The following is a 20820-nucleotide window of genomic DNA, read 5'->3' as shown; positions in this document are numbered from 1 at the left end:
ACCTCTATCATCCCACCGCCGCTTGGCTCTGAATGCAACTATAGATCCACTATTAAATCATATAACAAATATTCCTACTGCTATAATCATATACCTGTAAGCATGTAAATTCCACTTATATCTTGCTCTAGTTTCTAAATAAAAGTTAACACCACTTGTGGGGCATGGGTAACAGTCAGCACTCATCAGAATACACAAAGCTAAAGAGACATGCTACAAGGGCACCATTGATGCAAAACTGCCCATTTATCAATCTCAAGAAACAAAATGGCATGATCAGTCGAATTAGAGGAAGGAGAAATAAGATCACATAATTACTTATTCTTGGTCCCAACATTCCCTCCTGCTTAAAATCAGAGTTTTACCTTCCCCTCGCAGCAGATCTGTGCATGCCTTTGAAATCTCAAGCAGGTATGAGTTCTACATTGGAGGGCGACCGGCACTGAGCATCTGGCCAACTATACCATTCACCTGGGAAATGAAATAAAGAGAAAAACAAAGTAGCATGATTACTTAACCATTCACCCAGAAAATGAAACGAAGAAAAAGAAGTAGCATGATTACTTAACCAGCACATGATGGAATCCTAATCAGTGAGTTCACGTCTCCACATGGCAATGCCGCATCTTAAATTAGAAGCAAGGAACTCAACTCCTAGATAGTTTTAAGATAACTTCTGGAAAAGATCACATGCTTTACAAGGAGCAAGGCCTTTCCCGGCAATCACAAACCTCAAGTGTAGCACAAAACATGCACATGAATTCACTTAAGAGAGAGATTGGGCCAGCCTATGTATTCAAGAGCGCCTATTAGTGTCCCACATAAAAAGTAGGGAAGAACAGTATCACATCAGTGCATTAAACATGCATTTGGAAGAGGCAAAAACTGTTCATGCAATGAAAATTGATGGTAAAACTCACTGTAAGACAACTTCCACAACAGAATGATGAAATCCATCTGTCAGTCGATGTCACAAACAGATTTAACTCGTCCAAAAAGATGTCAACATGCAAGGTAGGTTAACAAACTGAAATCAAAAAAAGAAAGAAAGAAAAGGGCAAACACTAGCACCAATATGCAAAATCTTAAAATCTGGTATACAACACCTCAATGACCTCGAAACCAAGTTTAGGGTTTAATATCCAGATTGAAACAAGAAAATGAATGGAGAGGCATACAAATATTCTTAAGGCTTCAATGACATGGGCAAGATTACTAACTGGAGAAGAGAAATTTGGTAATTTCTCCATGCAGAAGGAGAAATTAGTAACTCTAGCAATTGGAAATCTAAATTTCAGTACAGAGTAGAATAACTGCAAATGAAAGCACTCGAAAAATTACCAGCCAATATTTTGATACACATCGATCAATGCAACTGTTTTCACCCATATTTAGCTCAGATTCCTTGTACCTGAAAACAATGAGGATAACATCAAAAAGCACAATCTAAATTTTCCTTCCAAATTCGTCAATATAAAATGAAGAACAAACTCCTGTTTTTTATAAAAAAAACTCGTACCTTTTGTCAACACACTTGTTGAAACATGTTTGAGTAAGCCTGAACCAGAAGAGGAAATGGGCTTGAATCAACAACCAAAACATGATACGAAAAAAAATTCTTACACAATTATTACTGAATTTCTTGACAGAGAATAGAGTATAAATTCCATGAACTCTTAAAATCTAAGACCTTCAAAACGGGCATGGTATATAACTGGTCATGAAAATTTTCCTGAATGGGGAATATTTTCTGAATTCATCAAGACCAAGTACGACATAAATCTTTGCTTTCTATCGTTCCCCTCGCCTTTATGTTAATAGCACGGAAGGAAAGAAATCGAAGAGCCTTTAAGGGAAAGTAAAACTCTATTTCTCTTGCAAGTTACAAATGACAAAATGGTAATTCTCCTAGTTTTTAAGCTAAACTGTGAGTTGGCACCACCTCTTGATGCCCTTCTCTATAATAAACTCCTGTTTTACACTTTTGCTGCTTCAGGAAAACAAAGAAGACCCAGAAGCTCTGGGAAAAGTAAAACCATGAAGATGAAGTGAAGCCAAAGAAGTACTTGAAAATCTTAGTAAACAATATTATGTTCTGTGTGAGATGCAACTATCTAAATTTTGAGCCTCGAGTACTAGCACGTCAATCAGTCATTTTATCTCAGTAATATGCATCTCACTTAAGTGATTGGCATTAGTTTTACAAGGAAGAAGGTACAAGCTGCTTCAATGGAGAAGTTGAACCAGAAGTCCTTTAGAAAGTTATGCATATATATGGCAAACAAAATACACAAAAGAATATAATTATAGCTCATTATTTGATTTCTCACACTGAACTCAAGATTTGATTTACCCAATCTACTCACTCATGATATGAGCCAATTTCCAGGGATCCCAAAACTCTCACCCAAATCTGCATGGCACAACTCTAAACAAACAAAACGCAGCACATTCCTAACATAATGACTCCAACAAAAAAGCCCCTAGAACTATCAAATTCAGACACAATCATGCCTTGCAGAACCAACTAATGTCAGTCCATCATAATACTGCAGAGTGTATATTGATGATGTTTGCACCTACCGATTAAACAACTCCACCCTGTACTCCATCTCTGTTGCTGCCATACCAAAAGCCTGCACAAAATCATCAAATTCAACTCAGATCCACTAGAGAGAACTCTAGTTGAAAACACGAACCTCCGCTTGACCGCTTCAGAGCAGGAGAATTCGTTTTCGTCACTATTTCCTAAGACTAAAAAAAACAAAAGCAGAGAAACGAGTAATGACCTGTTCCTTATCCACACCCTCGGGTAGATTGTTGCTACTGGCAGCCATTAAACCCTAAACATCAAAGAGATCGATAAAACTCTTATCCAACACTTTCATCCTTCAATTTTGAGAAGCCAAAAAAAAGAAAATAAGAAATCAAACATTCAAAACAATCTTACTATGTGAGATGTGCTCGAGACTCAGAGATTTGATTATAAGCCGATGCCCCGATATTCTACCGAACTCTGGGACTGTCTATAAGGCAATGCGCGCGATTTAGGGTTTTAGATGAGGGTCTAGGAAGTATGATGCGAACGATATATACGAGCCTCCTAAAATTGATCCGGTGTATTTAACCTGTGATTGTAGCTTGAAAAGGTCGCAATAGGAGAACGCCAGCTGTCAAACACAATATTTGTAATAATTTTGAAAATATCCGGGTTACGTTCATCAATATTTTAATAAGCTTTCAAAATACTCAATTGGGCCCATCGACTTGCGAAATGGGCCGCTTCAGAGGACAGATCTGGAAGCGGCGAAGCAGTCCTTATGACCTTATTTTCGTGATCTTCAACTCTGGGCCTGTGCTAGATAGTGATCTTCAACTGTGAGCCTGTAGGAACTAGGAAGGTAGTGTGCAACTGTGCATGATATCGCTGTTTTTCCCCCGATTGACATCTCGTCCTCTTCAAGCTGCCTCTCCCGTGAACTCTCCTCTTCTCGTGCTCCCGTTTTCTCCTTTTCTTCCTCTCTTTTATATCCTGGGAGTTCCGGAGACACTTTTTGCTTGTTTTGTGTAAGGTAATCGCTTTCTGAATCTCCTTCTCTTGGTTGGTTTGGGATGGGCTTATGGATTTTGTGTCTGGTTGGGGTTGTGGTGAACTGTGATTGGCGGTTCAAATGGTTTGGATCGTCTATCTGTGTGCGCCTACTTGTGCTTAAAGTTTCTCTTTCAGTTATTCGGCTTCTTTTTTTTTGTATATCGGGACTTCTTAATTATTGTAGAAGTTAGAAATCTGCGCTGAAATCATATTATTCTTGCAACTGATATACTTGGGAGCTGATAGCAGAGACTATTGAGATTTCCAAATTGAAAATCATTCTACTGTTTCTGTGAACCATGTGTTTGTTTTGGTCGTATGAGGTGAACAGAGAGACTGTTGGAATTTAGATTTGGGCAGCGAGATTCGATTGCCATGAATGACATATGATAGAGTGAAAGTTTGGGGCTTTTAGGGGCGAGAGTTTCACTGATAAATCATTGTTGTACATTTGAAAGCCAGAGAAGAGAAGCGGGCAAAGTTTGTTTTAGGGGTTGTGTGTTGTGTAGGCTTCAAATTCAAAACATAAAGATGTTTGAATATTTAGGCATTCCGTGAATTTACCTTCTTGCATGTTTGACATTTTATAGTTTTACAAGGTTAATGATGGACGCAAAGGTCTTGAATAGTTTTAATGTTACTCAATTTCTACCCATGTTTAGGCGGGCATGTCTGTGCAGTGTGCACATTTCTGGGTGAAAATGTGTTTACATGTCTTGTTGTTTGGTTCCAGGATCATCAATGGCAGCAGAACATGGCACTTTGGCAGATCCTACTAGCTCAACATTTTCTTTAATCGATGAGGATCATACGCTTGCAAATTCTGTCAGATTCACCCTGAATCAAGAGTCAGTATTCTCCTCTGCCTCCATTTGATATTTCCAATTTTAATTATATCCTTATCATATTCTCACCATCATTTTCCTAAACTACATTTTAATCTTATCTATGCCTGAGATTACCAGCTTGTCAATTTTACAATTCTACGGTTCTAACTATGGTGTAATGCTTATTCTCTTTGTAGTGAGAGATAGATAGTTCTACATTTCATTATTGTATGTTTAAGATGCCTCTTCCAGCTCTAATTCTTCATAATATATAATGATGTGAATTGCTCTTTCATACGGTAGTTCGTTATTCTTGAACAAAAGATCAGTTGACTTCTACACCAGGCCTCAGTTTTCATGACAAATTCTTGTTTTATAATGCTGAGACGTCAAATTAATGAGAAAGAAGTCCCTGTGAGGATGAGATTGAAATCGTATTTCCTTTCTTCACTTTGAATCCTATCATTAAATGTTTAGAGTATCCAAGTTTCAAAACATTCAAAGTCTAGAATAAATATGAATAATTAAAATCTTGCCATTCCTTATGGCATATGCAACTCATTTGCTTCCTCTGCAAGTTCTTATCTGCTATTCTCCTTATTTTATCTCAATAACATTGCTTCCATTTGTGAATTGTGATTAATTAACATCATTTGCAGTCCAAGAGTATCCTTCTGTGGTTACAGCATCCCTCATCCTTCGGATGCTAAAGTCAATATCAGAGTGCAGACAACAGGTACTATATATGAGTGCTAATATATTACTATTTTGTAATAGTGCATGCCTTATACTAAGATGAAGGTAAATCTATGCAAAAGTTTCCCTGTGTTACAAGTTGACAATGTTCTTCATCAAGTTAGACTTGTTTTCCATTTACCCAAGTTGGTGGAAAGGCTTCATTCATCTTTATTATCATTTCTGATCGTTGATTTGCTTTTGGATCCATTTATGGTGTTCGTGTGAACTGTTTGATGTGAATAATGTTGTATGATTATAGGCTCTTTTCCCCTGCTTTTCATGAAATACACATGCATGACATTTTCACAAAGTAGATGTGGAAAATTATTCGCTATATCACCACCAGCTCATAGAACATCACTGGTGGGTGCACCAGTTGTCCTCATTCCACCTCTTTAAGATCAGAGTAGTTGTAAAGTCTCTGTTGCATGGTGTATTTAAGCTATGCCCTTGGAGTGACTATCCATTTCATGCGGTTTTTGGTTTTTTCTTTTGTGAATTTTGATTTCTTGTTTCGATCTCTGCAGGTGATCCAGCAAGAGAGGTAATGCAAGATGCATGTCAAGATTTGATGCTTATATGCCAGCATGTGAGGAGCACTTTCGATGAGGCTGTTGCTGATTTTAAAATGAGCCAGCCCATGGAGACAATGGAAATCAAATGAAATAGATGAATTCCGATTCCCTAATGTTGAATGTGGTTGAAGACAGTGATGATATCACATATTTCGATTTTATTCAGAAAGTCGAAAATTATTCTGCTTTTGTCTTAAATTAAAAGCCTTTAATATAACAACTGTTATTGTCTCTCAAGAAAGACTGATATAAAACAACCATTAGTTTTCTTTGGAAGATCTGGTTTACTACGTTCCATCGCCAAAGAATGGAGCGCAACAAACAGGAGCATAACAGCCACGTCATGATAATGACAAAACGGCACCCGAGAAAAAACTAGATAAACCGAATACGCATACCAAAAATCAAAGCTCATTCAGAAGAGAATAGAGAGGAATAGGAGGAAGATTCCATCAAGTATCAACTACTGCATTAGAAGAGAGAGGAGCGGGACCAGCTTCAAAAGAACAAAAATGTTGCACAAAACCTTCAAATACATCTGAAAATAAATTGATACCGAGCGTTACAACATCCGAAGATTGTATGCCACATGCATTATTAAGCTGTTTGAATTTCAGATTCTTCAGTACTTTCAGTAGACTTGGTCAAGTTTGGCATGGTTTCTGTTGGTTTTGTTAAGCTTGTAATGTACTTCCAGCAGCGCTTGTGAACTCCACTTATTTTCTTGGGAGCATCTGCAGCTGGCAAGCCTGTATCACAAACTAAGAAAATTTACTCGACCAGGAAATAACTAAAAAGAACATAGCTTGAATATAGCTCAACAGAACTACAGAAGTAATAAGTTCCAGTCTTCAGAATTTTCCAAGATACTATTGTAATGACTGGGATGATTATCCTCGAAAACAGGCTAAGGACTGGCAAAGGCAAAAAATATACGCACAAGTAGGTCGCTGAATCAATATTACAAGCAAGACAGAAAATGATGAATGAAACGAAAAACAATAGAAACATAAGATAAAAACGATGACCAACGTTGCATTACTGCAAACTCAACTTCTCAATTTTCACTCGCAATACAATCGACAGGAAGGAGTCAATGAATATAGGCAATAACACAAGGTTTTGGCATTCACAAGTAACTTATAGAAATATTTAGCTATACACACTAAAGAGAATTATGCTGAATATCCACGCACAGTCATTAAAGAAAACCGAGATAACCTCTTTTTTGATTGCCACCTTTCTTTATCAACAAAAGCAAGAACTGCAGAGCTAAAAACCTAACAAAGATCAAATAAGTACAACCCGCAAATCAAATGAAGGATAAATCGACCTACCGTCCTTGTGAACTATTCCCCATGCTTTTCCATGCCTACCATCCTGCAACAAACCAAAACCCTGTAAATCCCTAAACCCCAAACTAAGCCGAAACTCAAAGACGGGGAAAAAATTTATTGAAATTAACTCCATCCCCATTTAGTCGCAGATAAATCTCAATAACATATATAAAATCAATAAAAAAATCTTAATTAAGCTTCGATCATGACTATCCTACTACCACATTTTTTCAGGAAATCGAACAAACAAGAGCCGAAAGTACAAGAGAGGGACCTTGTATAGATTGATTTTGGTGATCTGATAAGAGACACCGGTCCAATGAGTCTTGGCCATCTGGTAGCCGATGCCCCAGTTGGGCAAGAACTGAGCCACTTCAAACAGGTTCTTCTTCTTTTTTCGCTTCGGCTTCTTCAGGCCATTATTGCTATTAGGGTTTTGGCCAGAACTAGGTGCGGAAGTGGTAAAGCTTCTGAATAAGTTCAATGAAAGCCTCGATAGGCTTAGGTTTCGATTGCTGACAACCGTCCTGTTAGCTATTGTAGACGCCATTTCCCAACCCACTTTCCTCTGGCGTCGCTAATAGGCTTCACGCCAAAAACTTCCAAGGGATTATGGGTTGATTTATTCATTTATTATGAAAAGACCCCTTAACTTCTTAATATTTCATATTGGGCAAGTAAAACGCTGCCGTTTTTCAGAGTAATTGAATGGGCCTAGGTCTATCTTATTTGTTGGGAATTTTCAATTTTGATTCCTTCGGAAAAGAAAATCAAATACCAGATTATTAACTAGATTTCGATAAATAGGCACCTGGATTCATCATCATATCCCTTTTTTTTTTTTGAGAAACAAAGAAACACTTATATCATAACAAACGGGTTACATAATATAGACATGAGGAGGATCGTCCACCTCCAAAGACAGTACCACAACAAAACCAGAAATCCAATAACAAGAACAAAAAAAGAGTCCACAACAATAGTGTGGGGAAGAGCTACAACTCTTTTCTTGACGCAACAATAGGGGCACTTAGGTGCACTGCATTGAAAACTCCCCAAATAACTAGATTTGGAGAGAAGCCATTGAATTGTTGACATGTTTTCTTCGTAACCTCGTAACCTTGATACGGACAACACAAAGACGGCGACAACCGAGAAACCCACATCGTCGCCCAAAGCACCATATCTGAACGAGAGAGGGATGAATCCATCATATCTGAGGAGTAAATCCCTATATCTGAATGAAAACACAGCAAACCAAAAGAAAAACATGAAAAATAACATAGTAAATGTGGGGGGAGGGGGAGGAGGAGGAAAAGGGTCCTCTCCTCCTCACGGTTTTGTTTGTACGGAGAGGTTCAGTGAATTTTAGGTAGGGAGAAGAAATGTACCATTTATTGGTCTTACAAAATTGTAACTGTAGAGGTCTTGCACTTTGTGAGATTGCGATTCCTAGAGTGGCAACTGGGAATGACTTGCTCTGGTGAGTTTTCCTCCAGAGCTGCCAAAAACAAAACTAGAACCCTGAAACAATGGGCTTCTCTGCCAACTAATAGGAGTGGCATATAGTAGAGACCATAGCCAATTCCATGAGCATTGCTTCCAATGATAAAAGTAGCCTTGTCTAGTAATAGATAATCTATCCACACACTCATTGGCACCGTCAACTATCATACAATCATCCTAAAATAGTAAAAAAAAATCGATATGAAAATTTGTTTTCTTGTAAAAATATTTGTTATTAAAAATCTGATAAAAATATATATCAGCAAAAAAGCCCCTTGAACTCTGTTCGAACATGATTTACGAAAAAAAAAAAAAAAAAAAGGAGCTGGCAGCAAACTCAAATGCGCAGGATCATAATGGGCTTAACCCAAATTTCTCCAGGCATATGAACCAAGCAGACGAACATGACCGGAAATCACCCCCAGCCTCGATGGCAAAAGACCACACTTAGCATGGTCCGATTTAACTTTGTTAAAAGAGAGGTTAATAACCCCCCTCAATCTTTGAAGAGTGCTTCAGTTAATGATTTTGGCGTGGCCCAACAATGTCTGTCTAATAATTCAATCGACCAGGATATTCACAAACGATAAAGGTAGGTCAAGGTGAGAAAATTTCAGACTAACATAGTAACATATTAGTATACTACATTACATCATATCATTAATAAAAAGAAATACAAATACAAATGCCTCCAAAAAAAATACAGGGTGTCCAGGCTCAGTATATTCTCTAAGCTTCCACAAAACTGAAGCGTCAGTGATAAAACGGGGCAACCCCAACATGTAGCAGATGTAAAACAGTAAAAGCAATAAAGCCAGCGGCTATAAACTACAAAGTACTACAAGCTCCTTGTAGCTATATTCCCATTGCACACTTAGAACAGACCGGATACTAGCATAGTTGCATTAGTATACTGAAGGCATGCTTTGCATGGTATCACCAACATCAGTCACACATACAATAAGAAGATACTTTTCGTGCCAAATTGGTTCAACACTTATGTTAAAATTACAAGTGAACAAAAGCTGAGAATCATCTTGACACAGCTTCCCAACATGGTGAAACTCTATAAAAGAACTTCCATGGTATGATATCGAGTGTGAATCAAATCCACCACTCACATAAAAAGTAACATTCCTTTAAAGTTTAATCTATAGATGCCTAGTTATCAACACCTGATCTGTACATGTTTCACTGTATATATTGCATAGTTGTCCATCATGTAGGCTCATGTAGACATCTAGAAGGGTAGCTTTCTAAGCAGAATTTGTAGTTATTTAGATTCAGATACCACAATCTAACAGGTTTCGAGTCATCAACTGTCCGTCTGACATATAATGTCAGGGAACCCAAGCGAAGATAAAAACTAAAGATCTATTATAACTCCAATAATATTAGCAAATCCAAGTAAAATGAAATGAATAAATAATAATAATAATATAAGAACAGACGGATACCCCATGCATATCTGAGTGATATCAAAGAGAAACCACAAAACAAGCCATCCAATATGGCCAAACATAACAAATGAAAAGAAATTATGAAACCTTTTGTGTAAGCAAGGTCCTCCAAATAAAGAAAATAGCAAAGAAACAGTCCAGAAAATGTTAGCAACACAAGGTCCAACCACTTGATAGAAGTTTTCAATATTTAAAACTTCCTCGCTCTTGAGTCCTAGGAACAAGCAAACACAGCTACCACTTTCTCATCTCGAAATGGTGCCATGCACTACCAATTTTTTTTCGTTCATCTTAGTACCTAGTTGAGCTCTAAGAACTAGGAACAAGATGACAAGAACAAGCATTTATCTTCATCCAACAGCTTTTCTATATAGTATATCATTCCTTGTCTACACAAACTTTTGTGATCTATTTTCAAAAAAAATAAGAATTCTCCTAATTCTTTTTGCACACCTAGATGACTAATAAAATCAACCGATAACATCACATACACAATTCTACAAACAAATTAGTAACTCTGAGAAAGTTAAGCCAAAGATGGAAAGCAAAGAAAAAAATTTGAGGAACTAAACCACAAACCTGGATAAAATATAACGAAGAACCAAAAGCTTGAAGCCAGGATTGCCATCCAACATTGAAAAGGGTGCCCCAAAACTTCTGTTATAGCCCTAGTTTTCGCAATATGAAAAAGGAAAGAAGTACATGAAGTGTAAGAGATCCTCAAAGTTAAAGTTCAACTGGACTCAAAATCATAGGCAAACTATTTTAAATTTCTACTCCTATTCCTAGTTGACCTTCAAGTAAGGTTTTGTATAAACAACATCATTTTTGAGTGTTATAGAAACGTTGGTTCAAGGTTAGATCAGATGTGTTCGCTCGATGTTTTGACAAGGTTTTTCATTTCTTATATTTTATACTTAAGATTATTTAATATATATTTTTGATTTATAGAATTCTAATATTCTAGAATAGAAATACATATCAAATTATTAAAAAAAAAGAATTGAATTTGAATATAATAAAAAAAGAGGAAAAAAAAAATAAGAGTGGAATGCAACTCTAGGTAATAGATCTCATTTCTTGGCTAGGTTGGCAGAGATCACAACCACCTCAAATAAGGCATGATCCCCAAAACAAAAGGCAAAGGTACATTTTTCTTTCCAAGATGGACAAACTACTCGTGCTCATTCTTGATAAAAATGGTGGCAGTGATGTTTTTTTTCTGCCAGTTACGTTAGAATACCCTCAAATATTGTCAACCTCCATCGAACCCAGTTAAGTTAGAATTACCCTCAAATATTGTAAACCTCCATCGAATTGTATTCAAGACTAAATTAATTATCCTAAAAAAAAGTTGATTCAATTGCTCAGTATAAATACACAGCAAATAAAATCGCAAACAAAAATTTGATTAACATTATATATTTGGATCCCATTTTTGCATGACGATGTGAAATGCATTTTTACATTTTCCCCATTGCCAATATTATGATTTTTCACTAAATTATTCACAAAAGGATGATGAATTCTTCAACTCCAGGAATTAGATTTAAAGTTGAGTAGGTCAAGGACAGAAAAATTAAGTCTACTCCTAGGTTAGGGTGGAACCGTTACTACTAGGCCAAGGGTTCGCCCCATGCACATATCCTTCAAAATAAGCCAAGTATTCGGCATTTCATCATCAAGGACTTATATCTAGTTATCTACTATCTACAACTAATCTAAATTTTATCATCAATTGGCTTTTCTTTTCTTAATTTCACACTCCTAGTCCCAAGACAAAAGTATCATAATTAAAATTGCACGAGCAATTGAAACTATCACTATGCAGCATTGACATAGTGACAAAGGAAAACTCAATAGCAGATTAGTGATAGCATATTCATATCATGTCGTACATAGTCGTTGATGACACAACATTCATTCCCTAGAAATCAGTATTTAGAAAATGTGAAACAATTACAAAGCAGTCAATTTATCAATAGTTCAAATCTAGTCAGAGCAAAGATACCATCTTATTAGAAGTTAAAGTTACAGCCCTTGCACATTGCAAAGAGACTATTTCGGGGATTTAAACATGTGACCTCTAGGAATTAGTGAGGCAACTTTGTCATTAGGCCAAGGTTCCTCTACATATATCCAGCAACTCTCACTAAAATGTTGTAAACTTTAGCAAGAAAAAAAAAATCTGAGAGTAGTTTCATAATAACGCCACCAAGTAAAGTCTAGAAGCAACAAACAATTTTACCAGCATGCTCCCATTTACATCACACTATGAGTTGACATTCCAAGAACTTAGTCATGATCCAAGTCAACCCCCCCCCCCATTTTTTATAATAGAATCAATTAAATGCAAAAGCAGATTTTAATAACAATACTAATTCATATTCTTTTGAATGCAATATTGTGCCATCATCCATCCCAAAACAAAAGGTAAAATATATCTTTCAACAACCTCAACAATGCTTCCACTATTCCTTTATTTCAGTCAAACCAATTAGTAAAAGTTTGACTTAAACGTTTCCTGCATTTTATTGTATAATAAGTTTATCATGTCCCAGAATTGATGGGATAGGACTAACAAAAAACTTCAATTATATGCCACCACTCACACTGTTCTAATATTCCTTATCGAGGGAAACTTTTCGTACTTCAATAAAATGCACAACAAATCCTTGCTATTCAATTTTCTCATTTTCTCTTCTCAAAATTCATTGAACCTCAAGTATAGCTAGCCGGCAATATCAAAGGTTAACCATTATTGCAAAGATAGCTTTTAACTGGGCAAGTTTCCACAAGTTGCAGAAAAAACAGACCAAGAGTATGTTCACATAAACAGCTATGAAAACGGTAAAGAAAGTAATCCACATGCACTGCAGAATAGTCAACAAAAAAAATTAGGGTCTGAATGGCATAACAGTCACTATTGAGAAACAAGTGTGGATGAACACAAGCTGGCTCAATACTGGATGCTGGCGTAACATTTTAACTCAAGCCCGTACGTATAACAATATTAGAGTAGAAACTTCAAAAGTATAAGGATGAAACATTCATAATAAAAATAACCATACCAAAAATTTCCATCTCAAAAGGTAAAGACTTCACCACACATACAATAAATAGATATAACAAAACTACTTTACTAGATAATAATAGTAATGTTAATGAAAAGCTATCCCAGTTGTAAAGTGAAGGTTTCAGAATCAAAAACCAGCTACTTAACTGCATCAGTAACTTCAGTTCCAAAAACCCACTCCCTTCACATGACAGCAACCTGAAATGACAATACTAGCATAAACCACCCTGGAAAGTAAAAAGATGCATGGAAGGAAATGCAGAATATCAAAGGAACATATTTGACCCCAAGACATTGATGAAACAGTTGCTAGCCAGGATGCAGCACATCATCATGCCTAATGTTTATTCCAGCGACCCTCAACACCAGAATTCTTTGACTTGCTTGTTTCATCAAGAGTGGTGCGATCATTGGGAACTCTTCAAACATACAAAGAAACACATAGACTGAAGTAAGAAAGGATCTTAAAAATAAGCTTATAGCAAACTGAAGTTTAGCAGAGCAAAGTGCAAGAGATGTAGCGTTAAATCAATGACAACTTACATTTTCTGTTTTTTGGCATTTTCTTTGATTATGGAAACCATATCAATGGCCTTTCTCTGATGCTCCCTGGTTTGAGAGTGCATTTCTAAACCTTCCACAGATCCACAATCCTGCTTACAAATACGACACCATCCCATGCTGACTGGCTTCCTCTTTCTTGTACTATCAAAAGGCTCCATTTCTCCCTGAAGATATGCAAAGTCCCGACAGAAGTATTGTGAGAATTTATTTACATAATGTAATAAAAATTAAGATTGCACAACAAAATTTAATGATTTAGAAACACGTTCACAATGATTTTAATTAAAAAGACTAATGAACAGATCTTCATCTAATCGAATTAGATAATATTTATTTACTCTATAGATTATATTATCACTGGAGATACCTGAAGCAAAAGGCTGCTCCTGAATCCAGGCTCACCAAGTCGAGGACGAGGGAAGTTTCCAGGCCCAGCCAATTCCATCCGTCTATGACCAGGAAAGGCACCAAAACCAACTGGCTCTCCCAGTCGCAAATGACCATGCAAGTTGTGCGAACTCAAATGTTCAGCTCTTCGTGAATGGCCAGAAAAGCTATCTTGAACGAAATGTTCGGCCAAGCGCAAACTACCCGGACCCTCAAACTCACCCCTCCGCACATTATTGGGCAAAATGGGAAACCTACTTTCATGAAATGAACGGCCAATTGGATCACCAAATCGCTGGGATTCCCCGCCATCAGTCAATCCTCTAAATCCATGTGACGTCATGCCAGGGTATTCTCTGACTGGACTTCTAGCAGGCAAACCATCGCTGTGGTATCGACCATAACCTGGAACGGGTCCAAGGAAATCAGGATGAGTACGATCAGAATCTGATTTTCCCATACTATCTTTGCGACGACCAACAATTATTTCTCCTGCATCAGTGGGATGGAATTTACCACCACCAGCGTATGGAGGCAAGAATCTTGCTGGGGCAGGACCAACGGCTACTTTTAACATTGGATCATTGTTCAGTCCATAGGGTCTCTTGTCATGAGGACCTGGTGCAGAATCTATGCCAAAGCCAGGAGGGCCTCGATTAAGGGTTGAAGATGAAGACAGATCACACCCAAATCTTGGAAGAGGTTCATTCTCCAAACTAGAAGGCCTAGGGAATTTCTTAAGATCTTCCTCAAATTTACCTCTACTGATGATGTGTCGATCACGGTCCAGTGGTAAGGGATTCAAATGATCTTCCGAGAAAGGTTTAAACATTTCACTTTGTAACCCAAAACCCCGTCCCAAGGACCCAGGAAAATGTAGATCAGGTTCTCTGCCATCCATATAGCCAGGCCTCTTATTTGGAAGTATTTCAGCACCCATAGGTGCTCTTGCCATCATCCCGCTTTGTGAATCAAATGCACTAGATTGCAGTGTTCCAGATGGCATTCCTCCAGTGAGTTCACCATGAGATATTCTAGGAGGCCCAGTGTGGGGAGGAGGCACATGAACTTGAATATAAGGTCCTTGAAGAGCAACTGACTGCTGTTCAATTCTATGCTGCAGTCCGCCATGACCTGGTCCACTCCCAAAATGTGCTGCATCAGGGCCAAGGATCCCACTCTCAGTACTATGAAGCTGCCGGAACCCAAGTGGCTGGAGATTGGAGGCATTTGGAGGCTGTCTCCGATGAGGTAAAGGTCCAGATTGGGAGGAAGGGTCCCCTGGCAGTTGTGCTGGGAACAATGAAGGGGTAACAGCTCTGTCTTGAAGCGCAGAAGGTCCATAATGGCTAGGTGGAGCCTGATTTCTACCCTGATCAGTAAATGGGCCCTCAGCTTGAACACCATGACTAGGAAGCCCTCGAAATTCATCTGCTGCAGCGCTTTGATATTGAAACTGTTTTACAGCTCCACTCTTATCCTTCCCACTCCGTTCATCAAGAAGTTGACTTTCCAACTTTTTGTCCCCTGGGAGTATATGATCAAATTTTTTATGGTCAACACTAGAAACATCTTTCTTGTCCTCAGTACCCCTTATAACCTCTTCCTTTACCGGATGCTTAATCACAGGTTCTCTATTTTCTGTTGCATGAGATTCTGGATTCTCCATACTAGATGCATCAGCAGGACTACTTTTCTCTTCAACTTTTCCATCGCGCTTAATATCATCATTTGCAGGTTTATCAGTTTCAGATTCTTGGTCTGCTTCACTTTTTTCAAAAGTGAGATCGCCTTGCTTCCCAGATATTGCAGGTCTCGAACTCACCTGCTGTTCGGATGACAATTGGACTTGGTCATTATCAGCGGGATTATTGGCAGATTGAAGGGTTGGGCCAATCTGCATCGGCACAACTTGCATGCCAGCTGTAGATTGTAGATGTGGCTGTGATTGTGCTCCATGAATAGGCACCACAGGCTTTCCTACAAGATTTTGCAGTTTATTAGTTGGCATGACAACATTCTGCTGCATCTGTGGATAGACATGAGCCTGTTGCGGGAAAGTTGGGCCCTGAAGGCATAACTGAGGCTGCAAAGGCAGTAGTTGCTGTGCATAAAGACTTTGCTGATTCATCTGATTCTGAACTTGGCCCATTGGTGGTCTGACAAATGGTTGTTGCTGCTGCACAAACTGCTGGCCGATGGGTCGTTGAATGGGCTGCATAACAGGTCGCTGAGGCACAGATAACCCAGGTTGATGGGCACGAGGATTAACACCCGAATGTTGAGCAGGAAGAGCGTTTGGGACTTGACCTGGAGGCAACACAACTGGTGGTTGATGGTCTGGAATGGTAGAGTGAGAATGGGAAGGACGAAGGACAAGTTGTTGTTCAGGAAATTGACCAGGTATTTGAGCAGGATGTTGCGACTGTGCACGAGGCCCCACGTGCAACTGATTTTGTTGGGCTCCCAACTGCATCTGTGGAAACGTTTGATGTTGTGTGTAAGATTGATAGCCCGTAACTCCATGGATGGAATGCTGTGGTTGTGCTTGTATAGGGTGATTTGGTAAAGGCTGGGGATGAGGCTGGAGTTGTGGCTGGGGCTGTGGATGATTTTGAACTTGTGTTTGCTGAGCTATTGCATTAGCAGGATGTTGAGGAACAGCTTGGTTCTGGGATTGGAGCTGAGAATCCTGCATTCTTAACTGAGACTGCTGATACTGAGGAATTGGTGGATGTTGAGGATGAGAGTGTACTGGATGAGCTTGGGGATATGACTGAACTGTAGGGTTCTGTGAGCTGGCCAAATCTTTTTGTGGTTGAGTAGCCACTGGTGCCTGAAAGTGTGGAGGTGCTTGCAACTGAGGTTGGCTTTGACTCTGGATATGAGGCTGCAACTGAGGTTGAGAAACAGGCTGAGCCTGCACATAACCCTGAAATTGCTGCTGGTACTGTGGAACCGGTGTCTGTTGGTAAGGGTTCTGCGGCTGATAGTGTTGTTGATATGGATCATATCCATGATAGCTCTGGTAGTATTGTTGATACTGTTGTTGATACCACTGCTCTGGAGTTGGCCCAGCAGCCTGAGCGACAACCTGGGCCTGGGAATTTGCACTTGCTGGCTGTGCAACATTCTGTCCTGCTGTTTGGGCTGTTGTGATTTGAACCTGAGATGCTGCCTGTGCAGCAATCTGGGTTTGATCACCAACCGTAGCTGTGCTCGTGGCCGTGACTTCCTGACCACCCTGAGGCTGCTGCACGCCCTATCATTAGAAAAAAAAATTAAACTAAAATTCATCCACCAAAGAAGTGCAATAAGATAATTAAATTACAATATTAACGTAAAAGTTTTTTTTTTTTTTTTTTAAAAAAAACTTTGATAGACTCACAGGACAATTTTGTGCATGTTCCTGCACTTGACGATGCACAATTTGAACTGCACACCTGTTGCAGACAACTGGTGAGTTGCCAAAAGCACATTCAGAACAATGAGTTGTACAATCGGATAGAGGACCCTGCCACGTGCAACCACTTCTATGATATAGACAGCGAACAATTATTTTGCCAATGGTTTCAGCAAGTGGCTCATTTGATTCTATAAGAGGCTGCAGTATAAAAAAGATAATAAACTGATCAGTCACAAATAATAAGATTGTAGGAGGAAAATTCATCACAATAGTAGTGTGAGAGAACCTTCGAATCTGCTTCTGTCACCAAATAACCATCATAGGGGCAAGCCCGGGTAGTGCTCACAATATATGTTAAACATGGTTTACAGTAAAGGTGAGTGCATTGGGATTGTAGCGCTTCATTTGGGTACACAAGCAAACGACAAACAGGACAGAAATACTCGCCCGCCAGAGACTGGATGTTCAGTATGCACTCGTTATCAAATCCCATAATGGCTTGCGATATGGCTCAACTTCCAATGTTCCTGGACAAGATTGGCATAATTACAGGTAACATATGCTGTAAAATAGAAAAGGCACCATAACTATCCCTATCCATATATCTCATTCAGAAACTCAAACTAGCTACTATTTTGCCTGCATTTAGATTTGACAGCTGAAAGATGTATCAGTAGAATGAAAGACACAGTAAACAACCAAGACTGTTGATGCCGATAACCTTTTTCAAAGTTCTCAGCTCCAACAGTATCTACACAATCTGAATGATTAAAAGGTGTGATCATGGTAAAATCGAATCGGAATCGAATGAGGATTGTAAAATCGGAATCGTAAAATCGAATGATATCATAAAAAACCATGTTCCAACAACACAACAAGCAAAATAATTAAACATAGCTCAATCTCATCTTCCAATAACCAAAATACAAACCAATAAACCAGCTCAAATCTTCAATATCAACATTCATATCTAGTCCATCATCACCCATTTTTTCTCCTATTAGTTGAAGCTCCAGAACCAGAAGTTAACATTTTAGTAATTGAAAATCAGATAAATACCTACTGAGACCTCACTTACAGAACCAGCGGAGCCTACTGAGAGAAACAGAACCAGAAGAGCCTATTGCGACCTTCAACTATAGCAACCAACAGAACCAGCAGAGCCTACTGCGATCAACAGAGCCCACTGCCAATAAGAGGTCTCGCCATTTGCCCACGACCATCAACCCCAAGAGAGCCAATGACCAAATCAACTAACCTAACAGACGACAAGTCTCGCCCAGTCGCCCTTGATTGCAGACGGCGAAACAATGAAGAAGATGGGTATAGCCCTCTCAGTTTTCACGCGAAGAGAATGGGAAATTTAGGGCTGCGCTGCGATGATGTCTTCGCGAGTTCGCGTGAAAACGCAAAGAAGACGGACAACTAGAGGCTTGGGCCGACAGAAGAAAATGAGCCACAAGAAGAAAATGGGGTGGGATTAGAAAATGGGCCGCGAGAATAATTGGGCAATTATTAAAGGAAAGGAAATGGAACAGATTTGTCATTGTGGTTAATTGATTTTCCATAAAAACCTAGCCTGTTATTGATACGGATATCGTTATCATATCATTCATTTCGGTAAATTAAAAAATGCTACAATTACCGAAAGATTTGGTATACATATCGATCGATAATTGATAAATTTACCAATTCTTAAAACCTGTTTTGAAAAGGAAAAAATATGTCAAATCACAATACATCTACAAACACATTCATTTTGCCTAATTGCAGTCCATCAATTCCATGCAATTCATATTTCATGCTAATTCTAATCTAGTTGCAGTACAATCCCATACTTCTTACCATACAATACCAACAATTAAAGTTTAAACACTGCAGTTCATTACAGAATACAAATACTACTAGTAATTTAAGCAACAAATGATAAATCCCTGTTAAGTGTTAACATGTTACAAAAATACAAATATTACAGTTATTATGAAGTGATTTTAATAAATGATAACTTTCAAAATAATCAATGGTCTATATTAAATTAGATCAATTTCATAATCATAGTTGAATAAAACTAAAATTAAAAATAATAATATATATTTAATATATATGTCGGTAATCGATAAATTTCCCGATATAAAATTTTGAATACCGTTACCAGTACTGAAGTCATCGGTAAATTTATCATACCGACGAATTGATAACAATATACCACTGCAGCCTAAATTTTGATAACCAAACGATTGTTAACTGGATGATAATTGATATTTTCCCATACCATTGAGAGCCCCATGAAAACCTATTAGACTTGGATATATATCAGATATATTTCATATCTCTACTCTTAACGTTGGGCCCTGGCCCGAGGCTTTGAACCCCTTGAAAGAGACTGTGGCTTACTGGTTCAGTGGTTTGTCTGTCTCCCTATATTCTTTGTGGACTTGCTTATTGAGCTTGGTGATATTGGGCATAGATCCACTGGGGAAGGTCCTTACTCCTTACATCGCTAGTTGGAAATCGGGGCTCGATATACCGCAGGCTTTAAGCCCATAAAATTATAATTCGACAAACCTAACTTCTATTACAAGTTTACAACTGCTATTTATTTATTTTAATAAGAAAAGGTTCCTTACAAAATCGCGGCTACAGATTCCGGTGAAATGATTCGCTGAGTTTACAGGTGCATAAACTTCTTGCATTACATATTTTTGCTATCAAGCATGTGGAGAATACCTTTTATGGGTTTAAGTATCATAGATGACGGCTCATAAAAAAAAAAGTTCAACGAATTCGATGTATCTACGTCGAATCGATAAAACCTAAAGCGGAGTATATTGTTGACGTGAATGGGTTGAGATTTCTAATATTTGTGTTTTTTCGAGTTTAATTGATTAGAATGTGTAACAAATATGATCCAAATTACTGGTTTGATGCTTTAATTTATGCGGGTTATGTTGAGAATACGACACGGTTCTCTTCAAGGTTAAGGTGCGGATAGAAGCCGTTGAGTGTACACTACGCCACCTGGTTTGCAAATAACAAAAACCCGAATGCACGATAAGCTCGTGATGTCCCGTGGCAGATCAGATGTAACTTAGACGAAACCAGCAAAGAAATGCTAGCCTTTTGTCCTTGTAACGTTGCCGCGACGATTCGAAATTGTCTGCTTATTCCCGTTCACTCAATACCATTTTGTAACATAAACCACCTGGTTAAGTATGTAAAGGTCTGAACACGCGCATTCCTTTCAATTTTCAGCAACTGAAGTGAGAAAGCTATCTATCTATCTGTAAGAAGCATGAGACGGACAACAAGTCAACAGCAAAAATAATTAAAGATCATCGACTTTTGGTTCTTA

General features: G+C 38.3%; 4 protein-coding genes across 11 annotated transcripts; 1 reads left to right on the top strand and 3 right to left on the bottom strand.

Moving 5' to 3' along the window:
• Positions 1–62: 62 nt before the first annotated feature.
• Positions 63–3111, bottom strand: LOC120001947 (mitochondrial import inner membrane translocase subunit TIM10-like). Of its 2 annotated transcripts, XR_005469078.1 has the most exons (7): positions 2951–3111; positions 2790–2843; positions 2584–2636; positions 1520–1558; positions 1342–1411; positions 570–788; positions 63–471 (listed from the first exon to the last, which is right to left on the bottom strand). XR_005469078.1 is itself a non-coding variant. In XM_038850477.1 (6 exons), exons 2-6 carry the CDS (start codon positions 2835–2837, stop codon positions 421–423), a joined length of 261 nt encoding a protein of 86 aa, XP_038706405.1. In that variant the 5' UTR covers positions 2838–2843; positions 2951–3109; the 3' UTR covers positions 63–420. The 2 variants fall into 2 exon arrangements, 1 of the variants encoding a protein (XP_038706405.1); XM_038850477.1 differs by lacking the exon at positions 570–788 and having other exon boundaries at positions 2951–3109.
• Positions 3112–3376: 265 nt separating this feature from the next.
• On the top strand, positions 3377–5969 carry LOC120001433 (DNA-directed RNA polymerases I and III subunit RPAC2-like). Its single transcript, XM_038849763.1, has 4 exons — positions 3377–3572; positions 4326–4440; positions 5079–5155; positions 5685–5969. Exons 2-4 carry the CDS (start codon positions 4334–4336, stop codon positions 5819–5821), a joined length of 321 nt encoding a protein of 106 aa, XP_038705691.1. The 5' UTR covers positions 3377–3572; positions 4326–4333; the 3' UTR covers positions 5822–5969.
• A 199-nt stretch (positions 5970–6168) lies between these two features.
• On the bottom strand, positions 6169–7679 carry LOC120001432. Its single transcript, XM_038849762.1, has 3 exons — positions 7344–7679; positions 7070–7112; positions 6169–6481 (listed from the first exon to the last, which is right to left on the bottom strand). Exons 1-3 carry the CDS (start codon positions 7617–7619, stop codon positions 6330–6332), a joined length of 471 nt encoding a protein of 156 aa, XP_038705690.1. The 5' UTR covers positions 7620–7679; the 3' UTR covers positions 6169–6329.
• Positions 7680–7901: 222 nt separating this feature from the next.
• LOC120002384 (mediator of RNA polymerase II transcription subunit 12-like) lies at positions 7902–18915 on the bottom strand. 7 transcript variants are annotated; one of them, XR_005469166.1, is made up of 10 exons: positions 18528–18915; positions 17755–17995; positions 17451–17666; positions 14043–17324; positions 13655–13839; positions 13397–13530; positions 13259–13309; positions 10615–10703; positions 8461–8570; positions 7902–8306 (listed from the first exon to the last, which is right to left on the bottom strand). XR_005469166.1 is itself a non-coding variant. In XM_038851129.1 (6 exons), exons 2-6 carry the CDS (start codon positions 17959–17961, stop codon positions 13449–13451), a joined length of 3972 nt encoding a protein of 1323 aa, XP_038707057.1. In that variant the 5' UTR covers positions 17962–17995; positions 18528–18915; the 3' UTR covers positions 13014–13448. The 7 variants fall into 7 exon arrangements, 2 of the variants coding, with proteins under 2 accessions (XP_038707057.1, XP_038707058.1); XR_005469167.1 differs by having other exon boundaries at positions 8461–8752; positions 13259–13530; XR_005469165.1 differs by having other exon boundaries at positions 13259–13530.
• Between the last annotated feature and the right edge of the window lie 1905 nt (positions 18916–20820).

The sequence above is a fragment of the Tripterygium wilfordii genome, chromosome 7, assembly GCF_013401445.1.
Source record: "Tripterygium wilfordii isolate XIE 37 chromosome 7, ASM1340144v1, whole genome shotgun sequence".
Classification (NCBI taxonomy): Eukaryota; Viridiplantae; Streptophyta; class Magnoliopsida; order Celastrales; family Celastraceae; genus Tripterygium; species Tripterygium wilfordii.
The sequence above is the reverse complement of the archived record's forward strand: the minus strand, read 5'-3'. Positions and strand labels throughout refer to the sequence as shown.